This window comes from Thermobia domestica, chromosome 2 (genome assembly GCF_964235325.1).
Source record: "Thermobia domestica chromosome 2, izTheDome1.hap1.1, whole genome shotgun sequence".
NCBI classification, from domain to species: domain Eukaryota; kingdom Metazoa; phylum Arthropoda; class Insecta; order Zygentoma; family Lepismatidae; genus Thermobia; species Thermobia domestica.
In genome coordinates this window covers 332328966-332345144 of record NC_137455.1, presented here as the reverse complement: position 1 = coordinate 332345144, position 16179 = coordinate 332328966, and the positions used below count along the sequence as shown (strand labels likewise).

At 32.3% G+C, this 16179-nt stretch overlaps 1 protein-coding gene across 10 annotated transcripts in view; it reads left to right on the top strand.

Moving 5' to 3' along the window:
• tmod (tropomodulin) overlaps positions 1-16179 on the top strand; it is a 190578-nt gene that overhangs the window by 25689 nt on the left and 148710 nt on the right. Inside the window, exon 1 of one of the 10 annotated variants that reach the window (XM_081749122.1) lies at positions 2992-3104. The exons of the other annotated variants lie outside the window; for them this stretch is intronic. Within the exon in view, the coding sequence (XP_081605248.1) occupies positions 3066-3104 (39 nt within the window). The 5' untranslated portion in view covers positions 2992-3065. Of the gene's footprint in view, positions 1-2991; positions 3105-16179 lie in introns of those variants that run through there. 10 annotated transcript variants of the gene reach the window in all.

Here is a 16179-nt window from a genome sequence, read left to right as displayed (position 1 = left end):
TTGTTGTATTCAGTTACAGCCTTTATAACGTGATGTATTTGCATTTGTACTTAACATATAATAAAATTCACGAATCTCCCCTGCATTTGGTCTCCTTTCTGAAAAAGAATAACTTTAAATAAGAAAAAATGCTATTATGTGCAATAAACCTCAAAGTCAAAAATGAGAGAGAAGAAAGAAAGGTATAAATAAAAGCACCAAAATTTGTATTATTACTATCAAATGACTCCACGTATTATCGTGGACAATATTGGGTGTTTTTCTTTCTGCGCATTACATATAGAATCCGTCTGAACTCATAATGTCGCACGAAATTTAAAAGCCTCTCATTCAATATTCAAACCTTTTCCTCTCACTTGGTCGAATATCTAAAAACACTGAAACACATGTTTAATTATTTTAAATGAAAACTCTACATACAAACTTTCGTGTCTCCAACCTTAGAGGATTCCGAGATATAGGCATCATCTTATTATAATAACTGCAATCTCTACTCCTTTTCTTTCCATCCCTTTTCTTCCTGTCTACGATAAATGTTTTTTAAAAAGCGTTGAATTACATGTGTAATTATTTTAAATGAAAAGTCCAAATATCTTCATACGTCTAAACTTATGAGATTCTGAGACACGAACATACTATTATAATAATTGCAACCTTTATTCCCTCTCATTCCACGTTGAATTTCCAAAATTCTTTCCTTAGTGGTACCTTACGATACGAATCCTATGTATTGTCCAAATTTCAAACTTCCAGTTTAAGCAGTTTGCCTCTCTCTCTCTCTATATATATATATATATATTAGAGAGAGAGAGGTTACTGTTATTATATCTGAATAAACGGCCAGAATATTAAGACAGCATTACAAAAAACTAGAATTCCATTCACCACGTGGATTTCAAGATGATGAGGAATAGAAAAACATTCAGGAAATAGAACATGTAATCCCTTTATCCCTTCGAACATAAGTATTGCAAAAGTATGTTACAAGAGTGCCAAAACATTAGTCCAACATGACACTATTATTCAAAAACGTAAACGAAAACCAACGGAATGAAGCCAAATTCGAGCGCGTGCCTAATCCTTACCCATTTTTCACCAGTGGGATATTTCAAATAAAACAATTTCGATTTAAAGATACCGTTCACTACAAAAAAAAAAATACTTGGAAATTTAATCTTTTATATCTTTTTAATACCATTTGATCACGTTCAGGTAACGATAATAAAATAACTTACGTTAAAATACTTTTGAAAAGTCTCACGTGTAGGGAACATTATTTGTTAAAAATAGACAATACAGTATATTATAATAGAATCAAATGCATCTATTTTAGTTATGATGGTACGTTACTCAAATAAGAAGAAAATACTTGATTTAAACTTGGCATTCTGTTTTCGTGAGCTCTTATTTTTTTTCAAATCAATATAGTTTTGTTTATAATTTTTACCATTTTAAATACGTTCATGCGAGAACATTATAATTGTCATTTTAAATTTAAAAAAAATAAAATAATCTTTTTAAAAACAAAGTTTAAAAAATAAAAAATAGTTAATTTTTAAAAAAAATTAAAAATAGTTCTTCATCCAGATCTGTTGGGAGGAAATTGTTCCCCTTAAATATTAATGCTGTATTAATTTAAAATATTACAATCCTTATAGCGTACATTCTTTTTAGTTCTCAAACTCCAAATAGAGAAAACTGACTGAAGTTTTTCGCAGGATTTTACCATTTTCATGATGTTTTCTACGAGATATATCTCGTTTCTTTATATAATGATTTAGTTCCAGTTAATTCTAACAATAGATCTCCCAGATAATCCTCGACTAATAAATTAACCCTTACATACTGGGTGCTAATACAAATTAATATTGTATGATTATCGATATTATGATTATATGATATATCGAAAGTAAAGTCATACTATGTTGAGCTTCGAATTTGCAAAAGTTATCAGGCTTGAAAGAATTTTGGGAGGTAAATTTCTACAATAGATTTTATTCAAGCAGTAAACTGTCAGATCAAGTACAAAATTTTAAGCATCAGATCATGGTTAATTTTTCATAAGAGTTATTTATTTACATGTAATTATTTTGTGTAAGTGACTACTACAAGTTTCATGTTGATATTTCTTTAATTTAGTGTAGTAGTATGGTAAAACATTCTTCTTGATCATACACATAGATGTGTGGGAAAGTCAACTCAAATACTTTTAAAATAAATTTGTAATCGGCATCAAAATGTTAGGAGGACCATAATGCAAATATTTTTTTCTGTATAACTTACGGGACTGAGTAGCATACTTGGAATCATTCCCAGTAACACACACACACAAAATGTTTTACACATGGAGACATTCTTGCGTAATTATGGAACAATGTTATTTATGATTTCTTAAATAGAAAAACAAGTAAACAAAGACGTTTAGCACTGCCGCTCAGAAATACAAATCTACTAGTATAAAGTAGAAATTAAGATATTCGTTAAAAGTAGCTTTGTTTCATTACTTCGGAATGAAGATTTAGAAAAAGCAATAAACACATTGCAGAGTTTAACAGCGGTCAGCTTTGTGGCTTGGTAGAGGAAATAATTCTGTCGACAAAATAATGTTATTCTTCCGAAGAAAAATGCAAGAGTTACGTCACATGCTTTTCCTGGAGCGATTGGACTATATAAGCTTTAAGAAACAAAATGGCAGAAAAGAAACTACGCATCCAGACACAACAGTGTGAGCAGGAATGTGTCATTTTTCTGTACGGTGCAAAGATATGAAAACGGGAAAGAAAAATGAATTCTGCCATTAACGTCTTGCAGATCAAGTAACTGGAAATATGGTTCTTGTCTGTTGATGGTTTGCCACGTGGGGCTCGCTCGCAGAGATTAATCCCATGTGGAAAAGGAGACGAAGGAGGTTGTTGCCAGCTGCGGAAAACTGAAATATGTGCTCTTTGGCTGCTGCAAACATCAACAAAAACGCTTAAGTGGGAGGAAGGGGAAGAGAAGCTTCTTCTTCTGTATTCACACACAAGTTGCAGTCGAGTGAGCATTGTGTGCAGAAGGGTGCAATCATGTCGGAGGTCGGTATGGATATCTTCAGGTGGAGCCAGGTAAGTTTTCCTTCAAAACTAGTACTCTTATTGCCATTAATTCGGATAAAGTGCCTCTACCAACGTGCATGGTCCGATTTGTTTCTGCAAATAAGGAATTGTCTAAAACGACGAAATGGCTTCTTAGAATTCTACCCGATTGAAGTGCCGTATATTGGAATATGCCAATATCATATGCTGTCATCATTGCTGAGTTTATATAGTAAATTTTCTATAACTTATTTTGTTATGATTTATTTCAATTTGCATTGCAAATTTAATTTTTGATGGGATGTATTATTTTCATAATACAATCGCAATAGAATTTCAATAAAATATTATCGACAAGCAAAGCTGTTTAGCTGTAGTTGTGTTGTCATTTTGTGCAGCTTCTTGTGCTTTTCAAAGAATCTAGATCAATAACCATGGACAAAATAAGTGTTCTGAACAATAACTGGTCTACACTTACTATAATAATAGAAAATAGTAAAATGCTAATTTGAGTGTTTCTTATATGTATTGTGGTAAATGTTGTACTTTTGTATTTGCAAAAAGATTACGTCCAAACATTGTGCATAAGCGCCTGAGAATACGCTACAACTCAAATTCGAACAGTGGCTGAAGTGTACTTGTATGTGTTGAATGATATATATGGTCTCTGGTATTATGGAGTTACCAACATATTACCTTTGGAAAACGATATGCCGGCAGGCAAAATACGATATGCAAATATGTATGAAATGTACAATACAATGATGGCCTTCTTTCTACTTCGGGTACTAGAAACGTTCACAGAATATGCAGATTGTTACCCTCGATGCTTCAAAAATGATATAAAGATATAAATCATGTATGTTTGTTTGTCTTACTATTCCCATTCTATCCTGTTGTGTTATATTGATATAGATCTGCCTGATACCACACTGTGCTATTTTGAATACTCCACTAATACTAAACGGTTTTGCATCAAACATTAAGAAAATTATTTTCTATATTTTTCAACCTCTTAGCATACACAGCCGTCTATGAGACGGCCTGGCTCATCAGACCCATTAATACACGACCAGCTGCAAGACGGTCTCAACTCAACATCACAGCACAACCGAGTCAATAAAAAAATTAAATCTGCATGCATTATATATAAATGTTCAAAACTGCAATTTTCACCTTAAAATAGTATTTATAAGGCACTTTGTGTTTTGGAAATAGTATGTCAGTGGGTTAAATTAGTATAAGCTTTCCTTTACGGATGCGTTCAGCTTCTCTTTTATTTTGATAACTTTTCAAGTAAGACAATTTCCCAATATTTCTATAAGCGTTATTCTAGAAAAGGAACTTTAATGCTAGAATTAACCTTTGGGATAATAATCTCCACATTGCGTTATTCCTTTTATTGCTTCCAACTCTTTTAAATATGGAATAAGATGTAGATAAATTATACAGATAGGTAGTTTTTTCAACAAAGTAAAAATCCCTGTAATTTATATTGACAGATCCTATAGTAAAAGAAAAACTAGACTTTTCCCAAGAATTTTACTGCTTTCATGTGGAACGATTTTATTATCGAAACAAATTTCACAAAATAACGCAAAGTTTTAAATTTGTATATACCAAGCAACAAATATAAAAGACTGTTAGCATAACATTGTTCAAAAATCATAGATATATCAACTGTCTCAATTTTCAAATCATTTATCTATGCACAGTCTGGATCAGGTGTTCATGAAGACTATTACAGGAAGATAAAAGACTACATTTTTTGTTTACAAATACAAACTATTATTATTATTATCCAAATGCAAATTAATTTTTCCTATTAAGATACACTGTACTTCTAATTTGAAAACACATATGCCTACATTGTTAACTAAAATCCTTAAAACCAAACCAAATTGCAGGTAACTTTTGTAATTAAGTTTTTTCACAATAGCTTTAACAAAGAAATTATCAATTTCGGATAGAAAAAGCTATGAACTCATCATTAATTTGGCACAAACATTGAAAAGTCATATGAATTTTGGCATTGCTAATATTTAGATTGGCGCGAACATTTTTCCCAGTTGAGTAATTAGACAAATCACCATTCATTAGGTGTATTATCTTTAATATTCATAAATATATCTGGAAAATATGCCGTGATAATTGTTTTCCGTATCTACCTGGAAATGTACTATCTTTTTAAAGGAAGTTACGTAAATACATACAATCATCTCTAAATCGGATGTAATCATCTTCCAACCTAAATAAGTTCCTTTTCAAAAGATTTTTTTTAACTGCATGCTTAAAAAGCAAACCAGAAATACAGGATATATATTACAAGTTTGGTTTCGTTTTACTTTTAAAAACTCTCGAATCCATGTTTATATTTTACCAACAGTATGCATTTCCATCGATTTGTTCTTTTTTATCAATCGAGAACTCTTAGTTATTATAGGTGTATTACGTTTGAAATTAAGAACTTCAGCAATTATATAGACTAATATTATAAGTCTGGGATATTTGTTGCATTCCTTTGTGATTCAATTGCACGAGTCTAGGTACTTTTACTTTTGCCTCAGCAAATGGAGAAATTATTTTATATACTCTACCATTATTGCTGCTCTATATTTGTAGCTCCCGGCATATTTTTCAGTTGTGTGAGTTACACTAATTCTTTATGTAAACCATTTCCGATAAAATTAAATTACCCTAATTCTGTTGCAGTTGACAGAAGTTATAACTTGATATAGTACAATTTTGCTAGATCAAAGTTCTAGTTGCAAAGTGATAGTATTGTTTCAAGTTTTTTGAGGATGTGGTGGACAATGGATTTTAAAAATCACGGATAATGAGGTTAATGTCAAAGAACGGAATCTTTTAGAATATTGCGCTATTTTATCTTTGCTTTCTACTTGCATTCACTTCTTTTCCTCTAGTTCAATGTTTTCCAAACTTTTTTTTAAACTTACGGCACCTATTTCCCGTTTGTAATTTAAGGTGGTTTCACTTTTAATAGTCACAAGAACATTATTGTTAATTAGTATTAGATATTTTGATCAATTTTATATAAGATTATAAAATGCTACAATAAAAGTTATACGTTTGTAAGAAATATTGAATTAATACAAAAAAGCACATATTCACAACTCAATTTCAATGACTATAATGAGTTTGCCTACTGTTAAAATTATTTCATGTATCGAGAGCTCGTCTACTGAAGTCAGAAAAGTCGTGCTGGATTGAATTTCCAAAAGTAAGTTCATTTAAAAAATATATATATTCCTCTTCAGATCAAGCAATCTAGGTCGTGTTCACACTCTTCAGAATAAGTGTAAATAAGAGGATTTTTTATCGATAACATTCGTGCAAAATAACCTAGTTTCTTTCAATAGTAGAAAATGCTCGCCAATCAAGGACCTCGTAAGTACTGTATGGCATTTCAATATGGTTCTTAAATATTAATTTACACCAATCACATAACATTCACTTACACAAATTTTAAAACTTTCATCCGAATTGTTCGTTTCTCCACTATACGAACAAAACTTGGTATATGCCCTCCCCGCCGACCTAGTATTAATGCGCTCACTTTTGGTGCATGGAATCTCGGATTCTGTTTTCGGTAGAAGGTCCTTGAAATTTCAACATATTACAGTGGTCCGGATTCCACCTTAAAACTGTAGGTATACGTCTCATATAGCCTCGGTGCTGAAATGGACGTTAAACTCTAACTTACCAAAACTTGGCATATGATGCACAAAATGTAAATTTCTCATCAATTGCAAGAATTTCAATATGACGAAACAAGGAAAGAAAGTAATACAATAAAGAAATCTTTCTTTTAAACACTCGACGCATAGGCACTATATTTGACGTATGGAAATGTTTTGAAACAGAATATGAATATCACATAATTTGCATAGACTGAAATTTGTCATACTTCTGTTCCGATGCATGAAAAGCCACAATATTTTATATGTGTTGATTTTCTAATACTTAGAATGTGCTAAGCATCATTTCTTCACCTACAAAAAACATTGAAATATCTACGAAATGGCTAGAGGTCGAATTTAATGTGATGCATGCAGAAAGCACGAGGTAAACCTTTGCTGAACAGTAGGATATGACGCTATAAAATCTTCTTTTATGAGAAATACTTAAAACATAGAATACAAATATCGCATTCATATGCATAAATATATAGGAAATTGCTCTCGAAAGAGGCAATGGAAAAGAGTATTTCTTTCTGCATCTTTCTTCTGAATCATAAGATATAAATTTTGATGTACGGTGAGGTTTCAAAACAAATAATACGGATATCTCGTTCATTGAACTAATTTAAGAGAAAAATTCAGTACGGTATTTGGGTAGAAAGGGTGTCTTTTTTTAAAGGGAGATGATAAAGACACAAAATTTGGTATTGAAGACTTCTTAGTATGCAAAATATTTACATATCATTTGCTTGCATTGATCCATATTTACATTAATTAACTTTATAGTTGTAAACTAACCATAAAGAGGTACTGAATTACTGAATTACTAAAGATTTCTGTTTAAAAGACATAAAAGGAACCTTCGTATAACTTCATCCATCTTCACTCTGGAACTATCACTTAAATAACTAAACGGCGTGACAAACATCTTGGCATTTGAAGGCGGCGCTCCAAGTTCCCTTCAAATGCTACTAGCAAATGAGAGGCCAGCGGTATTGCCACGTTTATTTTGCACACATCCACGTCTATCCCCTGCCACCTGATCGCGCTGTAGTTTCTCTGCTTACCCATAGCCACACCCTTTTACCACTTGGCAACGTCATGCCAGAGCTTGCATTTTATTCGTTTAGCTGAAATGCCAAGATGTTTGTCACAGGTCTTAATACTTTTCTAACCAGAGTATAAATTTATTGATTAAAATAAAAATAAGTCGTAACAGTTTAAATAAATTAACGTCATCTTCATCAGACGTTAACTAGCACAAATATCTTCATAACATTCATATCTAGGGATTAATAATATCGTTAAAAAGAATGTAATGAAGATATTTCTGCTAGTTAACGTCTGATGAAGATAACGTCAAGATATTGAAACTGTTACGACTTACTTTAATTTTAATAAATAATCTTATACTCTGTTCAGAAAAGTATTCATTATTTATAAATTTTGTAATTTATTTACACAGTATTTCAAGTTGATGTACCTAAGTTATGTAATATTTGAAGTTTAAATTCATTATGGAGTTTTGTTTCTTGTAAAAGTTCACATCTATAGATATTTTACAATATTATCATTTAACAAAAAAAATGTCCAATGGTGATACATGTACACTCATGTTCAAAATGATTGTCGCATATCTATAAGTGTCTTCTTGTAAGAATATAATTTGATAATGTTTTGCAGGGTACTTTTAATATTGATAGCTACTATATGTATAATCGGGAAATGTATATTAGTGGTAAATTTCATAGGAAAAGGATTATAAATACGAAAATTAGAATGAGTAAAACAAAATGTTGCTAAATGAACAAGAAAGTTATTTTCGTTTTATTGTTCTTATTTACTGCTCTTTTGACATGAAATTTACCACATACATGTCTATGCCGATTATACACATACTAACAGTGTGAGAAATACCGGGCGAATTCGTTATCAAATTGTATTCCTACAACATATTTATAGATATGCGACAATAATTTTGGACATGAGTGTACCAATCGATAGACCTGATTCAGATGAAAAAAATACGTACCGTATATAAAATTGTTTGCATAGTTTTCGAGAAAGATGAATTTTTATGGCGTTGAAAGTCTGTTGTTCGTTGCCACTGTGATACAATTGATAGTTTTTATTCTTCTACAAAAGTATTTATTTATTTACATAATAGCAGATTGCCCGTTCTTCGCACGGGGGAGAATACGTTTAATTTTGGATATAAGGGGTAATGGGGGAGCTGAATTTGAATTTAAACGGTATCGGAATTGTCAGTGTTCGTCTCAGTGATCCCAAAAACAATAGATTCGACACTAATATAGGTAATTTTCGATCATTTTCAAATACTTCCTCCGCTCCCAAGTTTCGGGGTTGAATTTGAATTTAAACGGCATCAGAAATGTCACTGTTCATCTCAGCGATCCTAAAAATTATAGATTTGGTACTAATATCGGTCTTTTTCGATCATGTTTATATACCTTTCCTTTCCCCTTAAGTTGCACCGTCAAAGTGAAATTACAAAAATCATCCTAGGCCCTAACTTCATCTATGTTGAAAATTTGATCGAGATCGGTCGAGTGTTTCAAGAGTTATTAAGTCACAAAGATAATCAATTTCATTTTTATTTCTTAAAATTCATCTTCCTCTCCCCTCCCATGCATTGCACCGTCAAAGTGAAATGATAACAAACATTCCAGGCCCGAACCTCATCTGTGTTGAAAATTTGATCGAGATTGGTTGAGTGGTTCAAGAGTAATTAGGTTTTATTTATTTTTATACATATTCCCCTCCCTCTCTCCTAAGTTCTACCGCCAGAGCGAGATGATAAAAAAATTTTCACGTCTAAACTTCATCTATGTTGAAAATTTGATCGAGATCGGTCGGGTGGTTCAAGAGTTATTAAGTCACAAAAATAGTCACTTTCAATTTAATATATTAGATTGCATACGAGAAAAATATTCACTATTTAGTAGAAACTTGTGTCTATTGTCGTTTGATTTCTCCCATATAATATTTGTTGAAGAATTTAACCCTAATAACCTATGAATATATATTATTATCTACAATATCAAACAAGTAATTTTGGTTTTCATGCTCTATACTTACCTTCCCTCCCTTACTTTAATCCTTTCCATGTTCCTGAATAGAAACATGGTCAATGCCCAACCTTAAACATATTGAAAGAATCTGGATAAAGAAATCTAATATCTCACATTAAGGTAGATTTTAAATAGTGCAATTATTATAATAGACCCTTCGTCAGTGATAAAAATTCTTAGTCAGACAACAGTTATAATTAAAAGATAATATTACACCGAAGATGTTCTTTTCGTTCCTTAACACCGTATGAACTTCATGTTGCTTGTCATTTAGTGTATTTGTCTAAACACATTTTCTGATTATTGTGCCAAAAATAGGTGAACAAACTTGCATATGTATAAAATTGCGTTGTGGACGTAAACTGGTCTAAAAATGTACATGAGAAAAGTTCATTACCACCCTCTTCCTACTTGAATTCTTCACAACAGCAAACAAGATGGAGTGAATGTCAACACTCTTCCATCAACGCCCACATATTGATTGTCGGAACATTGCCTCCGTGCATATACTTTTTTGTTTGCGTGTGTGTCATTGCTTGCAGTGCAAAACTTTTCGGATTGTCTCCAAATTTTGTATTCATGGAACATATTCTGGGCTGTAACTTAAACACAGAATAGTATATAATGAAGATTGGCGTAACCATGAATCTAAACTGATCGTTCTGTAGGTAGATATATTGCAAGTATCTTCTTCGAATTGAATCTCTCATGGATATGAGTTTCACTAGACTCAGACTTAAAACCTACTAAGATGGTTTTCGGCGTGATGATCCATTTATAACTTCTGATTATCTGTTTGTCTTAAACTTCTGTTGTCTATCTCTCAACCGTAAACTTTGTAGCATGTTTTTACAGTTAAAAAATAATGCAAAAAATTAAAAATAATATTAAAGTTTTATAAATTAACTGTTTAGTTTTTAATGAAATGCTGTCTTTAAAGCAGACAATGATATCTAGAAGTTCACTGTTCAACCATTACTTCATTAAAGGCTTGGCGTACGGCTCTTTAATTAAAAATTAATTAAAAAATTAGTATTAGACTGTAGGATTTTGGAACAACTAAAATGATAAGTTATAAAATTTAATATTACTCTTTTCCTCTTGCTGTGTATTGAAATGTTTGAAAAAGAAGCAGTAGGATTCCATGAACAGGATTAATGTGACACGAGAAAATAACGTTTACCCAGCTAATGTGAGCTGAGCTACTTTATGAAATGGTATTGACACGTTTACATAAGATATAATGCCATTATTGTAACTACTGCATGTGTATGCTGAAATGTTTGTAAATTTTCTTTTCTTTGTAGAAAGTTCTTTTTCTGTAAAGTGTCTAAAAGATGTTCAAACAAAGAAATGGTTGTTTCTTCGCGTGATCAACAATCGTGAATGTTTAAATTTTTTAAAACATGTATTCTTTGCCCTAAATATAACCAATTGCAGACACTTGTCTTATTGTTTCATGAAGACATGTTACACTATCAAAGGAAAAGGTCAGAACTGAAATTATGAATGGTATCTATTCATTTATTTAAGTCTACTTTGGCAGGAAGGCAAATTTTAGTTGAAATTTCTAGGGCTACTTCAAATCAGATTGAGAGAAACACTACCATTAAATAATACCGGTAATTACCAATAAAATGAAGAATGTAGTTTCTTTGTTCCTGCTAGCATAATCCTCATAGTAATGTAATACAAAACTAACATCGTAATTATTTGGTCAGGGAGAATGGTCATTTTCTCTTGTCATTTAATATCAGCAGGCATCTACATTGTTTTCTTGCATCAATAGTTTTCTCATGTGAAATTCAATTTGCTGTAGTAACCTATGACTTTTTTCTTTTTTTGTTGTTACAAATTTCACTGACATTCAATTTACACATCTGTATATTATCATCATACACTTTTAAACAGTATATTAATTTCATAAATATCAACTTAATATTGGTAAATTTATAAATAAATAATAATCAATCAAATTTAGCAACAAAAGTTCAAAGTTGGTTCTTTTTCGAATTGTTGTATTGTTTTAATTCTACTGCTGGTAGATAATATAACACAATTAAACTAAAAACCTTCTATTAAAGGACTTGTGTTCACTTAAAATATAGTAATGAATACGTATATGTATCATCTCCAATGGTTTCCATTGCCTGCGGATATTGCTACGAAAATTGTGATGGAAAAAGAAACTTGTTTAACTTTCCTTTCGTAGATAAACAGCCCGTCAATCAAAGCAGCTGATTGGTCATCCATTTGCCGAAGCAATTCTAAGAACCGTCTTGAGTCAGTGGTGAAAACCATTTTACCAATCAGATGATTTTAAGAAACAAAAAATGTTCACATCTCTGTAGGTTTTATTTGTTCCTTTCCAGTCCGTTTCTTACCTTGTTTATGAGTATTGGTCACAACTGTTTTACTAACTCATGTACTAATATATCTTTATCTGACATTAGAACAATCTTTAAGGTTGTTAAACTCTAACTTTGTTCCATAATCGTTCCACTAGTTTAACGTTGGAAAAGTAACATGACCACCTCTATCCTCAACAACTCAACTTAGATTTAAGTGTTACAAAAAAACAAAAACCGTAAAACAGTTATACCAGCGTTAGTTTTTCTCTGTGGGCAAGGGCAAATTAAAAAATAAAAAGTTATGTGCAATCTGAACGCTTAGAAATTATATTTTGACCTATTTGAGTAGTGCTACCAAACTACTCTGTGGGAGTCAATTCTCATGTCTTTATGTATAGTTTGTGGATATCGTTTCTCTTTTTCTTAGAAACACATTTCAAAGCAACTGGACGATTATTTTGACAGTTCATGAATGCATTTTCAGGAGAAGAGCCTTTGTTGTGTATGTTCTTGCAACCAGCAAAGCCTGATATAGACTGTATGGACATGGTAATCCTTTTTAACTTTAGCAACCTTTAGTCTATTTGTCCTCTAGTAGTATTATTGTGGGACGTGTCATCATCATGTATATGTGTATTTAACGAGGTATATAATTAGGTGATAATAGAAGTAGAAGAAACAATTATACCATTGTAGATCACAGATTGAATGGAGATATGTGCCGGATGGAAACCAACCTCATATTTTAAGGCTAGAAACATACCGACTCTGCAAACTTCACACAGATTATGCAAATTAAGTTATGTATATGCTACTTAGTATATCATAACAGGCAATATTGTGAACTGTATATATTACAATCATTTTCAAAAATATTCAACTACTTATAGCATTGAAAATATTGTATTAAATAAGTACTTCAAATCGAAACTGTTTTTAAAATACGTAATCTAAATATACTTGGATAAAAATAACAATTGCAATGACTTGAGATTTATATACTAAAACTTTTAAAATTATTCCATTGTCAAGAAGGTCATCAAAATATTTTACATTCGGAAGAATATAGTTTTATCTGATTAATTATGCATAAACATTATCTATTCGTTCGAAGCTGTAGTGCATAGCATATACAATACATTGTTTAGCGATTGGTGCACTGCCTGATTCCAATCAAAATTATATTCAATGAAGCGAAATAAAAAAAAACAGTATATTATCTTTGCAGAGAATAGGATACATTGATCAACAAAACCAACAGAACAAGGGGAGTAATGCAAGATAAGGTTGTACTGTTATGCATTTGTAAGAGGAAAAGTAGTCTCAGCACTTTAGATTACGCCAACGTTTTTCGTAATTTAGTTTGAAGTTTATTTAAGTGGCCATAGCATTTAGTGATTGTTCTCGGCTAGATAGACAACTGTAAACTCGTTAGGCTTCTAAACGCCGATACTTATTTATTGGTATCATATATCTATTGGAATAACATAGAGGTATTTTTCTTTTTAAATTTCCCAACTGGAATTTTAAAATTTCAATGAAATTCAGCTGCGAATCACAAAATCTAAAGAAGAAAAATCTCAGAAATATTTTGGTTTATACGAAGTATCACACCTAAGTTTCAGCTCAATAACATCTGGAGATTTAAAAAAAAAAAAAGAAAGAAAAGAAAAGAATATTTTATAGAAAATTAACCTAGTGGAGCTAGTGCCTTTCTTCGGCTACTGAATGTATTAAACGCTTGAAATGAATTATATTTGTGTTCCATATTTAGAGTTATCAAATGTACCGTTTTAACCAGGAAGGTTCCAGTTTAACGCTCTTATCCCGATGTTCTCCCGGTTTTCTTCAGTAGTGACAATCTTTTTGTTCCTATTTTGCGTGCCCTATCCTCATTGCAGTATTCTAAAATATTATTTTGGGTAGTTTATATACTTCAACAGAGCGGCTTGGGGAGATAGGTGATTAAGACAAGTGAATGATAATGAAAGAATCGATAGAATGAGCATGTGAGAGGAAACTAGGTTACCACAAGAAAACTCACTGGGCGCGATATTGTCCACCACAAATTTACTCGGCCAGGGTTCGAACCAAGAACGCCACAAATAGGTAAGCGCTCTACCACTAAGCCCTTGTGCCCCCAAAATATTATCAATTTATTTGCTCTCCCTTAATAAATAATTTCTCTTTTTAAAACTCCTGGTATAAAATAGATTAAAACGATAAGGTTAAAATAGGAACTTTTAAGTATAGGTTGCTTAAAAAGTCTTAAGCTTTTGAAGGTCAAAATTGAGACTGCATTTGTTGTGATTTGAAAATCACATTACGAAACCACATATACACTATTTTATTCGAAGATATCTTGTCATTTTTCCGGCAACACCATAGTCCCGTCGCTATAGCACTTATATATTTATAGTTTCTAATAAAACAAATTTTGATACAAAGTTTTCACAAGCCTCTTTTGAAACTAACTTTACACCATTCAGGGAGTTCTGCAGAGACTGAAACAAATGATAGTCTTATGGTGCCAGATCCGGACCATACGGTGGATCCATTAAACCTCCTAATCAAATTCTCTCAATTTCTAACGAGTCGTTAAAGATATATACGATTTGGCGTTCTCAGAGAGGTATACGACACCCTTTCCTGCCGTTTCCTTTGAACTGCTAGGTACACTTCCACTAATTACCGACAGTATAGGTCCGAGTCTATCGTTCTACCGAGCTCGTGATATACAATGCCCTTTCAATTCCATCGAACGCACAGTAACTTTCCTGGGCGTCAGTGTGGGCATTGCCATTAAATGATTAGCTTTTTCTCACTCCAACTACAATCTCTTTCACACATTTCGTCGCAGGTTCCATCACTCGTGATCAACCCTTTGAGAAATGGCTCGAATTTCTTATGCTTCCGTAGAGACTCACAGATAGAAATTTTATCGAGTATATGTATGTTTTTAGAGTGAAACCGTACGGTACCGAAATATCGAGCTTCTATTTCTAGCCAGCTTTCTCCAAATAGTTGAACATTGTTTGTTGATGGGTGTTTAAGTTATTGACGCTTCATGATTGCTTATATGCTGATCTTGCTCGGCTTTCGCCAGAATATCATCCACTGTTGCTGTGATTGGTTGTCCACTGCACGGAGTATCTTGAGTATCAAACTCTTCAAAATGAAAGCGACTGAACGATTCCTTGATTGTTGCATTTGATAATGTTATTTTGTCCATAAACAGCACATTTTTTCCATGGACCTGCACAGCATTTGCGTCTTTATGAAAGAAAATGTAAAATGGAGTGCAGTTTTGTGAAAAGTTCACTCATCTTCTCGGCGGAATATGTTACGTCTGGTTACAAGAATTCCAACACATTTTTGACATTAACTAGCTTTAACTATCAGCTGTCAACATTAGACCTGATATGCTGCCCCTCATATACCCGAGGTTTGAAACACTAATGTTATCTAGTGCAGACAGGGCTCAATACCTTTTAGACTGTGACTCAGGCGAACATAATGGTATGTAACATTTTCTAATTTACGTGTACATTGGAAAAGAAGGTTGACCATTCACATGCAATTCAATACAATCACATTTACCAAACAAGTTTTCTCTGCTCTCTGCAGCTATGTATCCGAAATAAAACTACCTACATATTCTTTTATAGTTTCATCATAACCCATTCCATATAATAACTCAATTTCAGTGGCGTTTATCGTTATGTTCTCCCGAGCCGCTTAAATCTCAGTGTTCTATCGGCTAAAGGGCGGCCAGTGGATGATAGATGCAGATAAATAAAGGAAATAGGACACCACAGGGTGAGACCACAAGTAAAGACTTCTTATCAGAGGTGAGAATTCAGCCACTGGACTACCATGTTTTCAGCTATCAAAAGGGTGAAACGAAATATTACCCTGAAAATCTCTGAGTTTAGTTGTCTTAAAAATGAAGCTATAATCT